This window comes from Chrysemys picta, chromosome 14, assembly GCF_011386835.1.
Source record: "Chrysemys picta bellii isolate R12L10 chromosome 14, ASM1138683v2, whole genome shotgun sequence".
Lineage (NCBI taxonomy): Eukaryota > Metazoa > Chordata > Testudines > Emydidae > Chrysemys > Chrysemys picta.
This window is the reverse complement of record NC_088804.1, coordinates 938,509-961,174: the sequence shown is the minus strand read 5'-3', so window position 1 is coordinate 961,174 and position 22,666 is coordinate 938,509. Positions and strand designations below refer to the sequence as shown.

At 49.4% G+C, this 22,666-nt stretch overlaps 2 protein-coding genes across 6 annotated transcripts in view; one reads left to right on the top strand and one right to left on the bottom strand.

The window, feature by feature from the left end:
- Positions 1–22,666, bottom strand: part of WDR59 (WD repeat domain 59) — a 107,598-nt gene that overhangs the window by 70,131 nt on the left and 14,801 nt on the right. For 4 of the 5 annotated variants that reach the window (XR_010592640.1, XM_065567451.1, XM_065567452.1 and 1 more), the window contains exons 6-12: positions 21,526–21,563; positions 12,784–12,872; positions 12,157–12,273; positions 11,723–11,800; positions 10,034–10,190; positions 2,364–2,443; positions 406–538 (exon numbers count right to left, since the gene is read on the bottom strand). Coding sequence is in view for 4 of the 5 variants with exons in the window: in XM_065567451.1 (XP_065423523.1) it covers positions 406–538; positions 2,364–2,443; positions 10,034–10,190; positions 11,723–11,800; positions 12,157–12,273; positions 12,784–12,872; positions 21,526–21,563 (692 nt within the window). In the remaining variant the exon portion in view is untranslated. Of the gene's footprint in view, positions 1–405; positions 539–2,363; positions 2,444–10,033; positions 10,191–11,722; positions 11,801–12,156; positions 12,274–12,783; positions 12,873–14,116; positions 14,321–21,525; positions 21,564–22,666 lie in introns of all 5 variants that reach the window. The other variant, XM_065567449.1, reaches the window with a different exon arrangement.
- On the top strand, positions 3,415–5,318 carry LOC135975656 (mediator of RNA polymerase II transcription subunit 15-like). The gene is made up of 2 exons (XM_065567454.1): positions 3,415–4,099; positions 4,696–5,318. The coding sequence occupies exons 1-2, from the start codon at positions 3,559–3,561 to the stop codon at positions 5,196–5,198; spliced, it is 1,044 nt and encodes a 347-aa protein (XP_065423526.1). The 5' UTR covers positions 3,415–3,558; the 3' UTR covers positions 5,199–5,318.

Here is a 22,666-nt window from a genome sequence, read left to right as displayed (position 1 = left end):
TCATGCTGACCAACTTCCTTGGATTCCCCCCCTGTCTGCATCCACCTGCTGTCTCTGGTCTTACACTTCAATTGTAGGCTCCATGGGGCAGGAACCACCTTTCTAGGTCTGCCTTTGCCCAGGGCCTGGCATGATGGGGCCATGATCCATGCCCAAGACCCCGAGGCGATACCACCATACAAATCAATGCTACTAACAATAGAGACAAGGAACGGTTTGCTTTTGGGGATACTTTTTCCTTTCACAGGTGGATGACCCCTTCTTGCCAGGGTCGTGGCAGCCACCCTCCCACAAGGACGGTTAAGCAGGCATGCGTCTGTCTCTTAGTCAGAGCACGAACGACCACTGGCTTAGAGATGACCTCCAAAAGGTTTCCGTTTCAAATAGCAAAAGAACTTCTCTCACCGTCCTCGTCTGCATGCCCGGAGCTATGCTGGGGTTCAGAGTCCTGGGTGTGGAGGGTCTTATCCGGCTCAGGCAGGAGGGCAATCCCATCAATGAGTTCGTCAACCCCGTCCAAGATATCATTAGCGCACAGCTGAAAAGAACAAGCACACCCACGTGCTGCGTCACAGGGATCAAACAAAGGCAGCCCAAAATACACGAGGAACGATACAGCAGCTCATCTCTCCAGGGAGCTTAAATTAACCAGGTGGGCGTGTGCGCAACAGCCACATCTCAAAGAGCCTGGCACTGCTTTCCTGCCGGCGCCCTGTGATGAAAGACATGGCTTTTCATCAGAGAAGAGGCCTGGCCTTTGTCACCCAGCCTGCTCGACCACATTTCCCCCCGTCACTTGCAAACGTGGCTCTGTGTGCATGCCCATGTAGCAAGCAGGGGGATAGATTAATGAGTGGTTAGCCAAGTTTTATTCTAAAATAAAGGAGATTTGACTTTTCTAATACCATCCCATGACAAACTGATCAGTACGAGCTAGAATATCATGTGCCATGCCTTGCTTTGCTTTTTAAAGCCAGTACTAGGACTTCTGCATTTTTGCCATTGTTATTTACACTATGGTCAGGACTAGCAGCCCCAAATTAAGGGCCACAACCCAACTGGGCTGGGCAACGCCCAGACAAATAGCCAACAGACCCAGAGATCTCTCTGCCTGGATTTACAAGACACAGGAGAGAGTGGACAGACAAATGTGGGGAAGGACACAGTAATGACCAAACAAGCATGCTGCCATGGCAATTACCAGACTTACTCATGGGCATCTCCCTGGGATACAAACAACAGGTCTGGACATAGGAGAAAACTAACAGAAATCATGCAAAACTGCCTGCTAACGAGTGACGGGACACAGTGTGATCTGGCTGGAGGCAATGGGTCGAAGAGCCGCTACCCTCGCAAGTCGGAAAGCAAGAGAGGCCAGCTGGGACCAAGGTCCCCGTCAGAGCTTTGCACCTAGTATTCCAAGCCAGAAGAGGGTGCACATAGCCTCAGCCTTGACTCCCTAGGAGGGTTGGGTTCCTGCAGCACTGAGCCATCTGTGCCCAGGTGTGCGGGGGACTGCAGAGGCAATGCCTGCTGGAGAGTTTTAGATTCTGCAGTTAGCTTGGGGTAGTTGGTAACCCTTCCCATTGATACTGGACAACACCACTTCATAGTGCACCTGCTGTTACAGCAGGACTCAGCCTTGCTGTTCCTGTGAAGCCTTCGAGGTTCTGTATGTCCAGTGGGAAACCTCCTGCCTAGCAAACATTTGTCTGGAGCACAGTGCAGCCTGCTGTACATTACAGGTCAGAGTTAGGCTCCGTCTACACTACACACCATATGGATAGCTATACGCTGCAGTGAGAAAGCACACCACATCCACACTGGTGTACAGCTCCACATGTGAGTGAAAGGCTCCAGCAGCGGGGAAAGGTTTCCCCGCTGCTGGAGTCTTTCCCTGAAGGAGGGAAAGAGCTCCAGCACAGGGGAGCTATCAGAGCTTTTCCCCCGTGCCAGCATCTTTCCCCACAGTGGGGAAGGGCCCCGGGAGAGGCATGCAGCATTCAGACATGTGTAGGCCTCCTAGCATGGGTATAAACAGTAGTGTAGACGGTGAGTAGAGAACCATGTGCGGTATGTACTCAGCCCGGTATGTCTGTACTGGTCTAAGCTGTGCCTCACTGTCTACTCTGCTATCTGTACCTGTGCTGGGGGACTGTGCGTGTACACTCCACGCCGCTGAAAGAAGGGTGCAGTGTAGACACATCCTGGGGGGCCTGAGCTGTGAGTGAGAAGGTTGGATGGCATCTAGAGACCTTGTGCCTGAGCTTGTGCCATCAGTCACACTTCATACAAGTAAACGATGGTAAATTTAGCACTTCAGAATGCTGTCCCCAGTCCAACGCCAAAAGCGCTTTGCATACCCTCTGCAGCTGGGAGTCAACCCGCCACATCCGCAGCGTCTGGTCACGAGACCACGTGACCAGCTGGTAGTCCTTGGAGCCTAAAAGAAGAGAAAATAATTCCTAGCAGTAACAGAAAACAGACTTAACTATATTTATGATATAAGTGGACTGAACCAAGTAGCTAGGTCCAGTAGACAGGACGCTGGAGTGGGAGTCAGAATTCCTGGGTTCGGTTCCTGCCTTTGATATTGTCCAAGGTCACATAGCAAGTCAAGTCACTGTGCCACTCTGTGCCTCAGTTTCCCCATCTGTAAAATGGGGATAGAATGCTGCTGGAGTTACAGAGGAGAAAACTGCAATGCAGGTAAAAATACATTTTGCAGTGAAAGTTTTCACATGGGAAATGAATCAGATCTACTAGGAGGAACTTATTTTTAACGTGTCACACTGCTGCAAGTAACAACATAAAAGTGAATTGCAAAGCAGAAAAAGGGTTTTCACTTGTAACATCTCCTTTATGATGCAGAGAGCACAACAGTTTTTCTGCATTTGGAATATCAAATCCTGGCTCCCACCCTCTCCCCCCATGGATTTTGGGAATCTTTGGAGGACCTTAGGTTGTAATGCTACAGAGGTCCCAGCTCTCAATTGGCTGACACAAACATATGAGGGACTGCCCTACACACAGCACGGATTTCACTTAAACTAGTTTCAAAACAGTTTAGTTAAACCGGTGTAACTTTGTGAGTGGATGCACTTCAATAGGTTTAAAACTGGCTTGTGCTGGTTTAGCTTGTGCCTGTAAATTTACCAATGTAATTAAACTGAGGCCTGGTCTACACTACGGGTTTAGGTCGACTTTAGCAGCATTAAACCGAATTAAGCCTGGACACGTCCACACAACGAAGCCCTTTCTTTCGACTTAAAGGGTCCTTTAAACCGGTTTCTTTACACCACCTCTGACGAGGGGATTAGCGATAAAACCGGTCTTTGCGGGTCGGAATTGGGGTAGTGTGGACGGAATTCGACGTTATTGGCCTCCGGGAGCTATCCCACAGTGCTTCATTGTGACCGCTCTGGACAGCACTCTCAACTCAGATGCACTGACCAGGTAGACAGGAAAAGACCCGCGAAGGTTTGAATTTCATTTCCTGTTTGCCCAGCGTGGAGAGCACAGGTGACCCCGCAGAGCTCATCAGCACAGGTAACCGTGATGGAGTCCTCCCAGGATCGCAAAAGAGCTCCAGCATGGACCGAACGGGAGGTACGAGATCTGCTCGCCATATGGGGAGATGAAGCAGTGATAGCTGAACTCCGTAGCAGTAAAAGAAATGGCAAAGTATTAGAAAAGATCTCCAAGGCCATGAAGGACCGAGGCCATAACAGGGACACACAGCAGTGCCGCGTGAAAATTAAGGAGCTACGGCAAGCTTACCACAAAGCCAGAGAAGCAAACGGAAGGTCCGGGGCAGAGCCGCAAACTTGCCGCTACTACGCGGAGCTGCATGCGATCCTAGGGGGTGCAGCCACCACTACCCCAACCGTGTGCTATGACTCTCTCACTGGAGAAACACACAGGGAAGACGGTTCAGGGAACGAGGAAGATGAGGATGGAGGTACTGTAGGTAGCTCACAGCAGCAAGGAAGCGGAGAAACCGGTTTCCCCAACAGCCAGGATATGTTTATCACCCTGGACCTGGAACCAGTAACCCCCGAACTCACCCAAGACCCTCAGGGCACACAGGAGACCTCTGGTGAGTGTAACTTTGTAACTATTTGTAAACATTACAAAAAAAAAGCAAGCGTGTTTAATGATTACTTTGCCCTGGCAATCGCGGCCAGTACATCTACTGGAAAAGTCTGTTAACGTGTATGGGGATGGAGCAGAAATCCTCCAGGGACATCTCCAGAAAGCTCTCCTGGTTGAAATGGAGTGATTTTATTAAGGGGACATTCAGAGGCGCCCGTTCCTGCTCTTCTGACCAGAAATGTTCCCTGCTGTTAACCACGCGGTGGGGGGAGGGGTGAAGTGATCATCCCAGAGAATCGTGTGTGTGTGTGGGGGGGGGGGGTTTACTTGTGTTTGTGCCGCATGTTAACCGGGAAACCGCAGCCCCCTCCTTTTACATTGAAACCCCATTTTAAATGGACAACCCAATTCATCCTTGATATGGGAAATGCGCTGCTGTTTGAAACCTTTCCCGCATGTTAAGAAGGTTAAAAAAGCCAAAACACTGTGGCCTATGATGGCTGCCTGCAAGCCGAAATATGCGACCTTGTAATGAAAGAGTGTACCCATTGTTCTCTAAAATGTGTCTTTTTTAACCACCTCTCCCTTCTCCTCCGCCAGCTGCAAATGTTTCTCCTTCGCAGAGGCTCGTGAACATTAGAAAGAGAAAACGTAGGACGAGGGACGAGATGTTCACGGAGCTGCAGATGTTCGCCCAGGCTGATAGAGCACAGCAGAATGCGTGGAGGCAGTCAATGTCGGAGATGAGAAAAGCCCAATATGAACGAGAGGAGAGGTGGCGGGCTGAATCGCGGGAAGAACAGAGCAAGTGGCGGGCTGAAGACGATAGGTGGCGTCAGCTTGCAGACAGACGGCAAGAGGCAATGCTCCGTCTGCTGGAGCATCAAACTGATATGCTCGAGCGTATGATTGAGTTGCAAGAAAGGCAGCAGGAGCAGAGACCGCCGCTACAGCCCCTGTGTAACCAACAGCCCTCCTCCCCAAGTTCGATAGCCTCCTCACCAAGACGCCCAAGAACACGGTGGGGGGGCCTCCGTCCACCCAGTCACTCCACCCCAGATGATCGCCCAAGCATCAGAAGGCTGGCCTTCAATAAGACTTAAAGTTTTAAAATGCAGTGTGTCCTTTTCCATCCCTCCTCCCCCACCCATCCCAGGCTACCTTGGCAATTATCCCCCTACCTCTGTAAGGAACTAATAAAGAATGCATGAATGTGAAAAAACAATGACTTTATTGCCTCTGCAAGCGGGAGGGGAGGGTGGGGTGGGGTGGTTGGTTTACAGGGAAGTAGAGTGAACCGGGTCGGGGGGGGGGGGGGGGTTTGGAGGGCTCATCAAGGAGAAACAAACAGAAGTTTCACACAGTAGCCTGGCCAGTCACAAAACTCGTTTTCAAAGCTTCTCTGATGCGCACCGCGCCCTGCTGTGCTCCTCTAACCGCCCTGGTGTCTGGCTGCGCGTAATCAGCGGCCAGGCGAGTTGCCTCAACCTCCCACCCCGCCATAAAGGTCTCCCCCTTGCTCTCACAGATATTGTGGAGCGCACAGCAAGCAGCAATAACAATGGGGATATTCTTTTCGCTGAGGTCTGAGCGAGTCAGTAAGCAGCGCCAGCGCGCTTTTAAACGTCCAAATGCACATTCCACCACCATTCGGCACTTGCTCAGCCTGTAGTTGAACAGGTCCTGACTCCTGTCCAGGCTGCCTGTGTACGGCTTCATGAGCCATGGCATTAAGGGGTAGGCTGGGTCCCCAAGGATCACGATAGGCATTTCAACATCGCCAATGGTCACTTTCTGGTCCAGGAAGAAAGTCCCTTCCTCCAGCTTTCGAAACAGAGCAGAGTTCCTGAAGACGCGAGCATCATGTACCTTTCCCGGCCATCCCACGTTGATGTTGGTGAAACGTCCCTTGTGATCCACCAGGGCTTGCAGCAGCATTGAAAAGTACCCCTTGCGGTTTACGTAGTTGGTGGCTTGGTGCTCCGGTGACAAGATAGGGATATGGGTTCCGTCTATGGCCCCACCACAGTTTGGGAATCCCATTTCAGCAAAACCATCCACTATTGACTGCACGTTGCCCAGAGTCACTACCCTTGCTATCACCAGGTCTTTCATTGCCCTGGCAAATTGGATCACAGCAGCCCCCACCGTAGATTTGCCCACTCCAAATTGATTCCCGACTGACCGGTAGCTGTCTGGCGTTGCAAGCTTCCACAGGGCTATCGCCACTCGCTTCTCAACTGTGAGGGCTGCTCTCATCTTGGTATCCTGGCGTTTCAGGGCAGGGGAAAGCAAGTCACAAAGTTCCATGAAAGTGCCCTTACGCATGCGAAAGTTTCGCAGCCACTGGGAATCGTCCCATACCTGCAGCACGATGCGGTCCCACCAGTCTGTGCTTGTTTCCCGGGCCCAGAATCGGCGTTCCACGGCATCAACCTGCCCCAGTGACACCATGATTTCCACATTGCTGGGGCCTGTGCCTTGTGAGAGGTCTATGTCCATGTCAATTTCCTCATCACTCTCGTCGCTGCACTGCAATCGCCTCCTCGCCTGGTCCGGGTTTCGCCTTGGCATGTCCTGGCTCTGCATATACTCCAGGACAATGCGCGTGGTGTTCATAGTGCTCATAATTGCCGCGGTGATCTGAGCGGGCTCCATGATCCCAGTGCTAGCTATGGCGCCTGGTCAGAAAAAAGGCGCGAAAGTAGTATCTGATGGACCAGGAGAAGGAGGGAGGGCGGGAGGGAGGGAGGGCCGAGTGACGACATGGCATACAGGTACAGGAACAGGGAGAAACACAAACAACTGTCACACAGAATGGTCCCCCCAAAGATTAAACTGGAAACCCTGGGCTTAGCAGGCCATTGATTTCACGGAGGAAGGGGAAGCAAATGAATACAGAACAAATCTATTTTTTACATCTTAAGGTGGCAGCCGACGGTGCAGCATGAGTGATAGCCTCTCCAGTATGATGATGACGGATACCAGTCATAAAATACCATCATCTGCAAAAAGGCAAGGGGCTGCTGCTGTGTAGCAATGCAGCCCCACGTCTGCCAGCCCCACGTCCGCCAGCACCCAGCATCGCCCTCGGCCTCTTCTGGGTGCTTAGCAGACAATACTGGGCAATTGGCAGAAAATAGTATATTACGACTGGTAACCATCATCATCAAAACAGTAGCATGTCTGCCCAGGTGGCCATGATTGACAGCCATACCAGTATGACGACGATGGGTACCAGTCATAATATACCATCGCCTGCAAGGGGCTGGTGCAATGCAGCCCTACGGCTGCCAGCCCCACGGCTATCACTCATGCTACACCGTCTACCGCCAAAAGGCAGTTAGCAGCTGCTGCTGTGTAGCAATGCAGTCCCACGTCTGCCGGCACCCAGAGGACTTATGGTGACAGTGAGCTCAGCTGAGCTGAGCGGGCTCCATGCTTGCTGTGGTATGTTGTCTGCACAGGTAACCCAGGTAAAAAGGCACGAATCTATTGTCTGCCGTTGCTGTGACGAGGGGGGAGGGGCCTGACGACATGTACCCAGAACTGCCCGCGACACTGTTTTGCATCATCCGGGCATTGGGATCTCAACCCAGAATTCAAAGAAAAGGCGCGAACCGCTTCTCGGCTCTCTGAGCTGTGGCGCAAACGTAGTATCTGACGGACTAGGGGAAGGAGGGAGGGCGGGCCGAGTGACGACATGGCGTACAGGTACAGGGAATTAAAATCAAGAACGGTGGCTGTGCATCAGGGAGAGACACAAACAACTGTCACACAGAATGGTCCCCCCCAAAGATTAAACTGAAAACCCTGGGTTTAGCAGGCCGTTGATTTGACGGAGGGAGGGGGAAGCAAATGAATACAGAGCAAATCTATTTTTTACATCTTAAGACGACGGTGCAGCGTGACTGATAGCCCTCGGCATCTTTCTGGGTGCTTGGCAGCAAATACGGGGCGGTGTATGACGATGGTCTTCAGGCCTATTGCACAATTGGCTGCTCAGGAAAGACTCTGCTAACGTGCGATGACCCGACTTGTAATAGGACGGCTAACAGTCGTAATACACCATTTACTGCCAAAAGGCAAGCCCCACGGCTGCCAGCACCCAGATCGCCGATGAAGGCTACCAGTCTACTGCACCGTCTACCGCCAAAAGGCAGTTAGCAGCTGCTGCTGTGTAGCAATGCAGTCCCACGTCTGCCGGCACCCAGAGGACATATGGTGACGGTGAGCTCAGCTGAGCGGGCTCCATGTTGTCTGCACAGGTAACCCAGGTAACCCAGGTAAAGAGGCGCGAATCTATTGTCTGCCGTTGCTGTGACGGGGGAGGGAGGGGCCTGACGACATGTACCCAGAACCGCCCGCGACACTGTTTTGCATCATCCGGGCATTGGGATCTCAACCCAGAATTCAAAGGGGCGGCGGAGACTGCGGGAACTGTGGGATAGCTGTGGGATAGCTACCCATAGTGCAATGCTCCGGAAGTCGACGCTAGCCTTGTACTGTGGACGCGGTCATTTTATTGTGTGGACACACACAATCGGCTGTATACAACCGATTTCAATAAAACCGGCTTCTATAAATTTGAACTAATTTCGTAGTGTAGACGTACCCTGAGAAAGACCAGGTTTAAACCTACATAAGAGTGTCCACTAAACAACACCTTTAGTTAAGCCTTTGTCTGCAGCCCCAGCCTCTGTGAGGTTACAAGGGCATGCAGACACAGTAAGAAGTTAATAATATTCAAACATATAACACCACCCCTTGCATAGCTCTTCAGTAGATCTCCAAGTGTGTTACCAAGGAGGTCAGTGTCATTATCCACACTGTACAGAAAGGGAAACCGAGGCACGGAGAGGGATGTGACTTGCCCAGCAGGCCAGTAGCAGAGCTAGGGATAAGAACCCAGGTTTCCTGAGTCCCAGGACAGTATTCTAGTCCCTAGGCCACAGGGCTTACTGGTCAACACATAGGTTCAACGGGAAGAGAACAGCCAAACACCCATCCCTCTGAGCAAAACCAAAGGAAGAAGTTTCCTAAGTGCCATTACAAAAATTCCATTAAATGATTGGGAGGGGGGCCTGGGGACCTGCTCTGGAGAAGAAATTAGTCCTGGTTAAATCTGTGTAGATAGGTGGTTTGCACCAGTGCTGTCAGCCTCATCACTGAGCAGGGCAAACGAAATGGTGTGACAGATATAAAGTCCATGCCCTGCACCCAAAGAGGGAAGTGGTACCATAAGACCCTGGGTGTGAATCAAGGACCAGGGGCCTGTGGTTACAGCAAGAGAGGAGTTACAGCAGTGGAGCTGTGCAGGTTAAAGCCCTGTGTGTGTTCTCATTGCTCTGTTTGGTTATCTGACCTTTTTGTGGGGTTTTCTATATTTGAAAATGACTGACTAGGGTCTGAAAATTGGCAGGAGGGTTCCTTTCCCCAGGCCCCATCTCCCTTGGCTGGTGTATTGAGTACGTGGGTACTACTGAAAATGCAGCTTTTATTGCATGTGATGCTCCTGATATTTGTTGACTTGCTTTTTCTGTGCAATAAACGGTGAAGCTTGGAGGGGTTCACTCACAGTTTTGATTTTTTTCCTTCACTTTATTTCCTTCACTCTTATTGTTGTACAATTTATTCTGAAAAATCCATTTAAAAACAGACCGACGGGATAGTGGGAAATGAGAGAGTCTCTGTTGACCCGCTCTGCACTCATCTCGATTGGCTCCGTTAGCCTGGGAATGGTTTTTTGGCCTCATGCAACAGGACACGTACAATAAACTACGCTCTGTGGGGCCTGGAAGGCAGATAGAGGCTAATTCAAGTAGTGGCAAGAGTAGAAAGGCAATTGCTTGAGTACGGCAGCCGCAAGGCAGACTCCAGCTGCCACCATGCACCAACGGCAGCTGCATGAGATCAGCAGTCACAGTCCTGCACCCACCTTCTTTCTGCTTTCTCCACTGGAACTCCAGCACCACATCGTCGTGTCCCACGAAGGTGTGAACCGGCGTGTTCAGGTCAAAGGTGTTCCAAAGGAGAAGGCTGTTCTCTCGCCGCAGCTGGGGAACCATTACGGTCACCAACCCATTGCTGAAAGGCTGGGGGAGAGAAGCACACCCAGAGAGGGGCTGCTCAGCTGCACAACGGTTAGCCTGACAGCTCTCACTTCCCCCATATCGCCCTGACTGTACTTTCCAACACCTTCCCATTCATACTGGCACAAGGGCACGTCCTGGCACTACCACGGGCTGACTTCAAGGAGGACTGTTGGGGCTCAGGAGCCAATCCTACAATGAGGAGCTTTCAAAGGGGGTTACCTTTGGACCCAACATGCCCTGAAAGGAGAGGGATGCACCGTGCTTGAAAGAGGCATTCACCACAGCTCATTTAAAACTAGCCATTTCCTTCTGCTTCTTACTACTAACTCCACCTAGCACCAGCAACAGGGATTTTAGCACTCCCTCTTCACCCACCATTCCTGCTGCTCTTTGCTGTTTGGCTCAGCCTGTACAATCAACGTGGACGGTTGAGTGTTGCTCTTTGGGTCTTGTACACTAGCAGTTACTTGGGGTCCTGACGCTGCAATGGAGCACTGAATTACAACTATGTATTGCGCACACACACCAGGCATGGTACAGGGACGAAGGGAGGGAGAGGTGATGAAAGGCTCATTCTGGTGTCTAGGGAAGACAGTGAGTACAACCTGATGCTGAATGGCTAGGTGTCAAAGGCTGTGTGCAAAAAAAAAAAAAAAAAAACCCTGCGGCAACGAGTCTCAGAGCCCGGGTCAACTGACTTGGGTTCGCACTACTGGCTAACAGCAGCAGTGTAGACATTCCTGCTCAGGCTGGAGTCCAGGCTCCGAGACCTCCTCCCTTGCTGGGTTTGAGCCTGGGCTCCAACCCAAGTGTGAACTTCTATGCAGCTATTTTTAGCCCTCCTACCGTGAGCCCGAGTCAGTTGACCTGGGCTCTGTGACTCACTGCTGTGGTTTTTATGTTTTGAGTGTAGACATACCCAAAGCTGAGGAACAACTTGTGCTTTAAACGCCTTGGAGCTCACACCACAAAGACAGCATGTTAGTGCATTCTTAGCTACACAAAAACTGCGACAGCCCATTAAAATACATGGGCATTGTTAAAAAGCCCTGATAGAAGAGACTCAAGTGATAAAATCCCTTAGCAGAGATTGTGAAAGAGGCATGGACAGGCTGCTATAGTGCCACTCTTAGCGTTGTCTCCATCTATGCAATGTAAGCTAGTGACAGAGCAGAGAGAGGGTATAAGGAACTGCTGAGCCAAAGCTGCAGGGCCTTCTTTAGGTTTTAGACACCAGCTTCAAGCCCCATGTATGTGGGTCTCCACTACAGTCCTCTGGGAAAGATCCAAGTTTCACATTATTAAGCACCCCCTCCCATAAGCTTGGTTCTCACGGAAGATGCTTTCTCCCACTCGTACTGATAGTGCTGTAACTGAGGTTTTTAAGTCAGACTAATAAAAGCCAATGGCAAAAAACAGTGCTAATGATTCCCAGGGAGGGCCCCTTCAGCAATGCCTCGCTAGGTAATTTCCCTTGGCCGTCCCAGGCTGTAGCAAGGCTATGGGGCAGAGGGACAGGTGTTCACACTCACCGTGTATCTCGCCTTCCAGACTGGAACCTGGCAGGGGAGTATATTGAGATACTTCCGAGGCTGACGGTAATCCCAGAACTTCAACAGAACAGAAAACAAGTCAGTGAGCTTCGCTCTCGGGGGGGATTTTCTGTGCAACTCAGCTCCGACAAAGCACCAGACACAAGCCAGGTGCTCCACAGTGTCATTAGAGACATCCTTGCACTAATGGAGCTGAGTTGGCCCCAAAGGGGGGGCTATCAGCTTCAGACACAGTGACTCGGGGCGACACGTGTGCACTGACCCTCACAAGACTTGCCGTAACGAGTGATGTCTAATACCAGATCTAGTTCCCACTGAAGTCAATGGACAGATACCCAGTGATTTCAGTGGCAGCTGGGTCAGGCCCATAGGATGGTACTGGTACATTCCCTCAGAGAGCCCTGGGCACTTACCCTAACAGAGTTGTCCTGGCTGGAAGTGGCCAGGATGTACTCGTTGTCCGGATGCCAATCCAGGCCATGGATTTTAGAGAGATGCGCTGCCAAGTACTCCACTGCAGTGCTGGGTTTCTGCAATCAGAGGCTTTTTAGTTCTCACCATGCTAGTTCTTAGGAGCAAGAAATCTGGCCCAATCCTGCCGGTTAAAGAAGGCGCTTCCCCCCCCCCCCCCCCCCAACCCACCCACCCACCCACATACTCAATAGAGGTCACCAGCCAGAGAGAAAGATAAACAATGGCTTGTAGGCTACAGAAAAGTTACTGTGAAGTGCAATGGTAAAGTTCCATAGGAGTCAAATACATCAGTGCACTGGGTAAGGGGGCGCTTTATATTTGATGCAACTAGTATCCATCAAGAAGCCAAAAGCAAGGTACTAAGGGGTATGTTTTCAGAGAGAGGGAGGCCAATTATACAGTCCTCCTTCAATCTCAGACTCCACTGGCACCACGCTCACCTTAAACTGATCATTCAGAGGGGTGGAAAACAAAGAAGTAAGGAGAAATAATGTGGGACTGGCATGGCGCCTCAATCCCACATAAGGGAACATGCAGAGGCCACTCAAAGACTAACGGGAACTCACCCGCTTGTCCCAGATACGGACATCCCCATCATGGCTGGTTGCTAAACAGTTGGCGTTTTTCTTGTTCCATTTGACCTGGGAGGCTCCAGCTGCAGAAAGAGCGGAGCAGAAAATGGTCAGCGAACAACATCTACAAATAGCTTAAAAGTCAGGTGGGCCAATAAGACAGGAAGTGGATGTGAAATGTAGGGCAGACCCACAGCATCTCAGACCACTTGTGGTCTGCACAGGACATACAATTAAGAGATGTAGTGGGGTGGTCACCCGCTCCTGCCCTGAGGGGTTTAAAGACAGCTCTGGGAGAGGGCTGTTGCAGGGGAAAGAAGCTACTAGACTGATTGGGGAAGCAGCCACAGCTGGGCCACGCCCCAATCAGACCTCAGCTGGCCCTATATAAGAGGCTGGGAGCCAGGAGCTCATCAGTCTCTCTCTAGCTGTAGAGGGAGACGGACGGACGGACCTGGTTGCAGGGACCTGAGCAGAGTACCTGAGTGGAGCAGGGCTGGGGAATGGCAGAGGAGCTGGGGAGCTCCAGCCTGGAAAGCCCCAGGCTGCGGCCTAGCAGAAGGCCAAACAGGTACTGGGGTTGCAAGGGACAGCCCAAGGCTAGGCAGAGGCAGCAGGTCCAAATCCAACCTTGCCTGTGATGGGTGGCTTATACTGCAGTCTACCCCAGGGACCAGGGGCTAGCTGGTGACAGGCAGTAGCCTACAACTGAGGAGAAGTGGGGATAGGGGGTGGGGGTTCCCCAAGGTGGGGAGACCCCAAGACTGAGGGGTTACTGCCAGGGAGCAGCACCCCAGATAACAGGGCACTGGAGTCCAGGGAGGGATGCGGGGGCCCAGCGGCAGTGGGACACCGGTCTGCAGAGGGCGGTCCAAGGCTGGAGAGCTAATTCCCAATGACCAGCAGGAGGCGCCTCAGGGGTGAGTCCCGCACTGTTACAAGAGGAGAGACGTCTCAGGAGCGAGCGTGAAAGACCATGGTGAGACATTTCATGGGAACGCAGTAGCAAAGTTAAAGGGCAGCTCTCCTTCGGAAAGAGGCTAACCCCGGCTTTGGGGGCTCCATGCGTGTGTCTCAAGGAGCTCAGATCCAATGTGCTCCTTTTACAAGTCAAAAGATGGTTTTTTGAACCTCCAGCCACTATCAGCTGGTCACGGGGAGCAAGTGCCTCTAGGGGGGAGCTACAAGCTCTGCATCTCTCACCACTTTAGCGCCAACCCTCTCCCTCTGCCGGCTCCCTTGTGCCCTGTGATTAACTCAGCCACCCACCCACCCCCCGCTCGCACCCGCATCAGTAATGCACTATAGAGATTTTAACATTACTCGCCTATCACTAACATCCAGGACTTTAATCTTGCTGAGGTTGGAGTGAAGGCTGAGCATTCGCGTGTGACCAAGGCGCTAGATATGTGCGCTGCAAGTGGCTCATTGTTGGAAGTGAAGGGGAGTTCATCATGGAGGTGGGGAGTCCAAGGGTATCTGGGTGTCAGGAGATGAGCTAAGGTTGTGGTGGATGTTCGTGTTGGCCTATCTAGAGAACTCTTGGATTGTTAGAGACTGACAGGAAATGCACTTCAGAAGCCTTAACTCTGAGGTAAAATTTGTGCATGGGATCCTCAGAGAAGCCAAGGCTCAAAACAAGTTTTGGGGCTCTACGTTCGCCAAGGTAAGGGCAGGTCAGAGACAAGGCATTTTGATAAGGGCTAGGGACAACAGATGCAGCGTACGGCTCCACTGTGTTTCTCAGCTCCGCCAATACTTAGGAACTCGGTCAGCTGCAAAGCCTGCTGTTCAGCAAATGTTCACAGACACAGAGGATGTGTCAGCTCTAGGAAGAAAGCTGTTGCAGCAGACACAGGTCTGTTGTGTCAGGGCTCCGGCATACAAAGCCCATGCTTGATGGATGAAAATGGTTTGCTCGCCTCAAATTATAAGAGACATAAAAAATAAGGGTCAAATAAGATGGTAACTAGACTAAGGGGCAGATCTTTCCTTCTGCAGCCCACCTCCCTGTCCCCGTCTATAAATATATGGCTCTCTTGAGATCTGGCCAAAGATAGGGGACCACAACTTAAACAGACTTTTTTTAGTTCATAAGAACAGCCATACTGTGTAGACCAATGGTCCATCTAGCCCAGTATCTTGTCATCTGACAGTGGCTGGTGCCAGATACTTCAGAGGGAATGAACAGAAGAGGGCAATTATCAAGTGATGCATTCCCTGTTGTCCAGTCTCAGCACCTGGCAGTCAGAGGCTTAGGGACATCCAGAGCCTGACTAACAGCCATTGTTGGACCTATCCTCCACAAACTTATCTACTTCTTTTTAGAATTTAGTTATGCTTTTGACCTTCACAACATCCCCTGGCAACGAGTTCCACAGATTGACTATGCGTTGTCTGGAGAAGTACTTCCTTTTAGCAGGTTTAAACCTGCTGCCTATTGATTTCATTAGGTGATCCCTGGTTCTTGAGTTACATGAAAGGGTAAACAACACTTCATTTGCTTTCTCCACACCATTCATTATTTTATAGAACTCTATCATACCCCCCCCTTAGTTGTCTTTTCCAAGCTGAACAGTCCCTGTCTTTTTAATCTCTCCTCGTATGGAAGCTGTTCCATACCCCCATCATGTTTGTTGTCCTTTTCTGTATCTTTTCCAACTCTAATATGCCTTTTTTCAGATGGGGCAACCAGAACTGCATGCTTATTCAAGGTGTGGGTGTACTATGGCTTTATATAATGGCATTATGATATTTTCAGTCTTATCTTTTCCTTTCCTAATGGTTCCTAACATTCAGTTAGTTTTTTTTGACTGCAGCTGCACATTGAGTGGATGTTTTCAGAGAACTATCCACAGTAACTCCAAGATCTCTTTCTTGAGTGGTAACAGCTAATTCAGACCCCATCATTTTGTATGTATAGTTGGGATTATGTTTTCCAACGTGCATTATTTTGCACAATCTCCCTTCTGGTTCCCAGTTTTTAATAGAAAAATAATTGAGCTAGCATTGACATGGAAGGTTCAGATGTTAAGGGAGTTATATAAAGCTACTTGAGGTTCTCTTCTCCCTGATTTAATTTGCAACTCCTTTCAAAATTATTAGAAAACAACCCGTCAAACTTCTACCCTCCAGCTTCCAAACAGAACATAAAACAGGAGACTGCTGTGGATGAAGAGGTCCTCTGCATTTCTGTAGCATTGCGAATTCATGGCCTGTGAGTAAGGCTGCTGCTAGTACAGACCCTAAAGGGCCATTAGCAAGGCTGATTCTCTCTCTCTCTCTCTCACACACACACACACACTAGTGGGGCAGAAGAAACAGCAACCCATAAGGACACTTTCACATTTGCTCATCTGTGCTCTATCTTCCTGTGTCTCCATTCTAGCGTTGTCCATGTGCAGTAACTCATTCACAGAACCTATTAGGTCTTCCCCTTAAGGATTATGGGTGGAGATTAACATTGTTGGGGTCCCTGACAAGCGCCTGTCCAGCAAAGGGAGTGTTAGCCAATCGCTTTGACAAGAGCGTGATGTGTAACCCAAAGGAGGACACCCATGGCATCCTTTCAGATCCCCAGCTGGTTTAAGATACTGCAGGGAAGCATGATACTGCATGTTAATGTACCCAGCCCAGAACCCCTCTCTCAGTAATGGACTGAGGGTGGGAAGTCAGCAGCATTCCAGTGACACCCCTAGGATACACTTTAGTTTCTCAACTGGTTCAGTCAAGTATAAGAGGATAGAAAAATTGTGTTAGGAAAGAGAGGCATGGTTTAGAGAGAACAGACACGTGTAGCAGGGTGATGAGGAAGGAACAAGGCTATGTACGTCCGAATCACACAAATGCCACACAGCTTAGCACCCCACTTTCAGACCAGCTCATAGACTCAGACTCTAAGGTCAGAAGGGACCATTATGATCATCTAGTCTGACCTCCTGCATGATGCGGGCCACAAAAGCTGACCCACCCACTCCTGGAATAATTCTCTCCCTTGACTCAGCTGTTGAAGTCCCCAAATCATGATCTAAAGACCTCAAATCGCTGAGAATCCTCCAGCAAGCGACCCCTGCCCCATGCTACGGAGGAAGGCGAAAAACCTCTAGGGCCTCTGCCAATCTACCCTGGAGGAAAATTCCTTCCCGACCCAAAATATGGCGATCAGCTGAACCCCGAGCATATGGGCAAGATTCTCTAGCCAGACCCTCTGGAAAAAGTTCTCTGTAGTAACTTTTAATATCCCATCATTGACCATTGTTACTAATTACCAGCAATGGCACGTTATTGACCTATTGACTAAAATCACGTTATCCCATCAAACCATCCCCTCCATAAACTTATCAAGCTTAATCTTAAAGCCAGAGAGGTCTTTTGCCCCCACTGTTTCCCTCGGAAGGCTGTTCCAAAACTTCATCCCTCTGATGGTTAGAAACCTTCGTCTAATTTCAAGCCTAAACTTCCCGAAGGCCAGTTTATATCCATTTGTTCTCATGTCCACATTAGTACTGAGCTGAAATAATTCCTCTCCCTCCCTGGTATTTATCCCTCTGATATATTTAAAGAGAGCAATCATATCCCCCCTCAGCCTTCTTTTGGTTAAGGTAAACAAACCGAGCTCCTCGAGTCTCCTTTCATACGACAGATTTTCCATTCCTCTGACCATCCTTGATTTCATCCTTTTTAAACATGGGAGACCAGAACTGCATACAGTACTCCAAATGAGGTCTCACCAGTGCCTTGTATAACAGAACCAGCACCTCCTTATCCCTACTAGAAATACCTCGCCTAATGCATCCCAAGACCGCATTAGCTTTTTTCACGGCCACGTCACATTGCCGACTCATAGTCATCCTGCGATCGACCAGGACTCCGAGGTCCTTCTCCTCTTCCGTTACTTCCAACTGATGTGTCCCCAGCTTATAACTAAAATTCTTGTTAGTCATCTCTAAATGCATAACCTTACACTTCTCACTATTAAATTTCATCCTGTTAGTATTACTCCAGTTTACAAGGTCATCCAAATCTCCCTGCAGGATATCCCGATCCTTCTCCGAATTGGCAATACCTCCCAACTTTGTGTCATCCGCAAACTTTATCTGCCCACTCCTACATTTGGTTCCGAGGTCAGTAATGAATAGATTAAATAAAATCGGACCCAAAACTGAACCTTGAGAAACTCCACTGGTAATCTCCCTCCAACCTGACAGTTCACCTTTCAGTATGACCCGCTGCAGTCTCCCCTTTAACCAGTTCTTTATCCACCTCTGGATTTTCAGATCGATCCCCATCTTTTCCAATGTAACCAATAATTCCTCATGCGGTAACGTATCAAACGCTTTACTGAAATCGAGGTATATTAGATCCACCGCATTTCCTTTATCTAAAAAAATCTGTTACTTTCTCAAAGAAGGAGATCAGGTTGGTTTGGCACGATCTACCTTTCGTAAAACCGTGTTGTAATTTGTCCCAATTGGCATTGATCTCAAGGTCCTTAACTACTTTCTCCTTCAAAATTTTTTCCAAGACCTTGCATATTACAGATGTTAAACTAACAGGCCTGTAGTTACCCAGGTCACTTTTTTTCCCCTGCTTGAAAATAGGAACCACATTAGCTATTCTCCAGTCAAACGGTACCACCCCCGAGTTTACAGATTCATTAAAAATTATCGCTAACGGGCTTGCAATTTCTCGCGCCAGTTCCTTTAATATTCTCGGACGAAGATCATCTGGTCCGCCCGATTTAGTCCAGTGAAGCTGTTCAAGTTTGGCTTCTACCTCGGATACAGTAATGTCAACCCCCCCTCCTTTATTCCCATCCATCTCGCTTCCACTACTCCTCAGCCCTTCATTAGCCTCATTAAATACTGATGCAAAATATTCATTTAGATATTGTGCCATGCCTAAATTATCCTTAATCTCCACTCCATCTACAGTTTTAAGTGGTCCCACTTCTTTCTTTGTTTTCTTCCTATTTATATGGCTATAAAAGCTCTTACTATTGGTTTTAATTCCCCTCGCAAGGTCCAACTCTACATGGCTTTTGGCTTTTCTCACTCCATCTCTACATGCTCTGACCTCAATAAGGTAGGTTTCTTTGCTGATCCCTCCCATCTTCCACTCCCTGTACGCTTTCTGTTTTTTCTTAATCACCCCTCTGAGACACTTGCTCATCCAGCTCGGTCTAAATCTCCTGACTACGAACCGTTTTCCCTTTCTCGGGATACAGGCCTCCGACAGCTCCTGCAACTTCAACTTGAAATAATCCCAGGCGCCTTCCGCCTTTAGATCCCTAAATATGTTAGTCCAATCCACTTCCCTAACTAGTCCCCTTAATTTACTAAAGTTAGCCCTTTTGAAATCGTAAACCTTAGTCTCTGATTTCATTCTGTTAATCTTTCCATTTAGTTTAAACCAAATTAGCTCATGATCACTCGAGCCAAGGTTGTCCCCTACAAATATTTCCTCAACGAGGTCCTCACTACTCACCAAAACCAAATCTAAAATGGCATCCCCCCTCGTCGGTTCAGCAACTACTTGATGAAGGAATTCATCAGCTATCACATCTAGGAAAATCTGAGCCCTATTATTGTTACTATCTATATCCGGGAAGTTAAAGTGTCCCATGATTACACAGTTCCTATTAGTATTTACTTCCCTAAAAACATTAAAGAGTTCTCTGTCCATATCCAGGCTAGATCCTGGCGGTCTATAGCACACCCCAAGCACTATCCCAGGGGAGGCTCTAGTAGTTCTTTTACCCAATGTGAGTATTGCCCAGACAGACTCAGTCTTATCCATTCCATCACTTATTATTTCTTTACAGTTTACCTCATTAATGACAAAGAATGCTACTCTTCTACCTTTACCTTTGATCCGGTCTTTCCTAAATAGCACATACCCTTCCATACCTGTACTCCAGTCATGACTACCGTTCCACCACATTTCAGTTATTCCTATGATATCCGGTTTCATTTTTCGGACCAGGAGCTCCAATTCCTCCATTTTGTTACCTAGGCTTCTCGCATTGGTGTATAAACATCTTAATTTATGCCGTTTGGCCTCTCTCACATTAGTTATCCCATTTGGTATGGACACTGTACTGCTAGTATGACCTATTAGTCTAGGATCCACCCCTCCCCCCCCTTATTTCCAATCTCTTCCCCCCGGCTATATCTGTTCTTATCTCATAGTCCTCCCTCTCAATGTTATAATCTGGTGTGGAGATTAACTGGACATCTCCCAACCGTCTCCCCCAAATTCCTAGTTTAAAGCTTTTTTGATGAGATGAGCCAGCCTCCCTCCCAGAAGTCTATTTCCTTCCCTACTTAGGTTAAGTCCGTCCCGTGAGAACAGTTTTCTGTCCCCGAAAGCCTCCCAGTGGCCATACATCCCAAAGCCCTCTTTATAGCACCACTCCCTTAGCCAACTATTTATCATCACAATCCTGTCACCCCTTTGCTGCCCCTCTCTAGGAACAGGTAGAATCCCAATGAAGATGATCTGAGCCTCGATTTCCTTAAGCGTTTTCCCCAGCCTGGCATAATCTCCCTTGATTCTCTCCAGCGAGAACCTAGCTGTGACATTCATTCCTACGTGAAGGATGATCAAGGGGTTCTTACCTGCTCCTTTTAGGATCCTTTTCAGCCGCAGGTCCACATCCCGTATCTTAGCGCCCGGTAGACAGCACACCCTTCTGTTCTCTGGGTCTGCCCTGGTCACAGGCCTGTCTAACCTCCTCAGTAAGGAGTCCCCAATCACGTAAACCTGCCTTTGCCTGGTGACAGTGCGATCTACTAATCTATCCCCTGTTCCCTCTAGTTGCTGTCCTAGCACCACCCCAGGGTCCTGTACCCAAGGATCTCAAAGAGCTTTCCAACTATTCATTCAGTCTCCCAAGCCCACCTAGAGGGGAGTAAGTATTATGGGGAGGAGGCAACTGGGATAAAGTCAGTGGCAGAGGCAGGACTAGAACTCAGCTCTCATGCTTTAGCTCCTCCCCTTTTGTCATAGTCAGCCATTGCTACAAGACAGAATCCCTAGCAAGCCTGCCAGCATGACATGCACGTGAATGGCTCTCTCAGCACAGGAACAAATGAGCACAGCACCATAGCGCCTCCTGCATATGGAGCAGGTGTCTGCTTGAGGCATAATCATAGCCAAAGCGAGAGAAGGCCCAGACCCTTCCCTCTTATCACCCTCGCCCTCTGTGCTTTCAACCGCTCTGCATAGCTCATTTACCTGCTAAAGCCCATCCTCCTCCTTCGTCCAGCCAGCCATCTCTACAACGTCCTCCCCTCCCCCCAGCTGGCTGCCACGCCACTCCCGCACTACATCGCAGGTGCTCCTTCTTCAGGCTGCCTCGCAGCTGCTCAAGGCGTGCAGCCAACCAGCCAGCCTCCTTCCCACTCACTCAATACTGCTCCGCCCCAAACCGCTGTGACTCTTGGCCCTAGTGGTGATTCTGGCACTGGACAATGGCAGCGTGCAACCCAAGGAGGCCTCTCCTCTTCATACACCTCAATTTTGCTCTAAACAGCATTTCTGAAAAGAGCCTTTGGACCTCCAAGGAATAGTCACTGCCCAGGGTGCTGCTGTGTGGGACAGTCACCTACGCTAGTGTTTTCATGCCTGGGGTCTGAATGCAGAAGAAAACCCGAGTGAGCAGGGAGGATGGAATAGCAGAGGCATATGACAATGCAGGCAGAGGCTATGCCTATAACAGGAACAAGTACTTACCAACTGCAGAGAGTGAGACTGTAGGTTTCCTGGTGTCCCTGAAACACAACATTACCAGTATGAGTCCCTCATCTCTCCTGAGATGGGACAACCCCTTCTCCCCTGGGAGGTCCTTTCTAATGGAAAATTGAACTTATTACTGGCTCCTGGATCTTATTTATCTCTGAGGGGTTATTGTTGTTTTTTAAACCAGGAGGCAGATGTGACACAAACTTGTCTGAGCTCAAACAAGTCTAATGGAAGGGGGCACCAGCCAGAGAAGGATCATGATTTTAACCTGTGGTTTAACATGTAAAGCATTAAGATTAAATATAATACTTAGTCCTGCCTTGAGTGCAGGGGACTGGACTAGATGACCAATCAAGATCCCTTCCAGTTCTATAAGTCTAACACTACGTCTATACTTACTTCCTGGTCCGGATGTAAGCGATCGATCTTCTGGGATCGATTTATCGCGTCTTATCTAGACACGATAAATCAATCCCGGAAGTGCTTGCCGTCGACGCCGGTACTCCAGCTCAGCGAGAGGAGTACGCGGCATCGACAGGGGAGCCTGCCTGCCACGTCTGGACCCACGGTAAGTTCGGACTAAGGTACTTTGCGTACCTTAGTCCGAAGTGGGGGGTTAGTGTGGACCAGGCCTAAGACTATAGGCAGAACTAAGGGCGGAGGGATAACTCAGTGGTTTGAGCATTGGCCTGCTAAACCCAGGGTTGTGAGTTCAATCCTTGAGGGGGCCACTGAGGGATCTGGGGCAAAATCAGTACTTAGTCCTGCTAGTGAAGGCAGGGGGCTGGACTTGATGACCTTTCAAGGTCCCTTCCAGTTCTAGGAGATAGGATATCTCCATTAATTTATTTATACCTGGGAGCTTTTTAGCAGTCTTTGTGATAGGGTGGGGGGAGAAAAACTATGCTCCCTCTGGCATGTGGCTATTGTGGGAGATAAAGGGACATCTAGTGCCATTCTTGTGCATTACCGGTGGACGTTACAACATAACATTTCCAAAGAAGATTCAGCAGTATACGAAAAAGCTACAGTAAAATTAGACAACCTGCCAACAATTTATCAAAGCCTTTGATGATCCCAATTCACAGCAAATCACAGCCCCAGAGTAAAGACAACTTATCTGTCTCCAGGC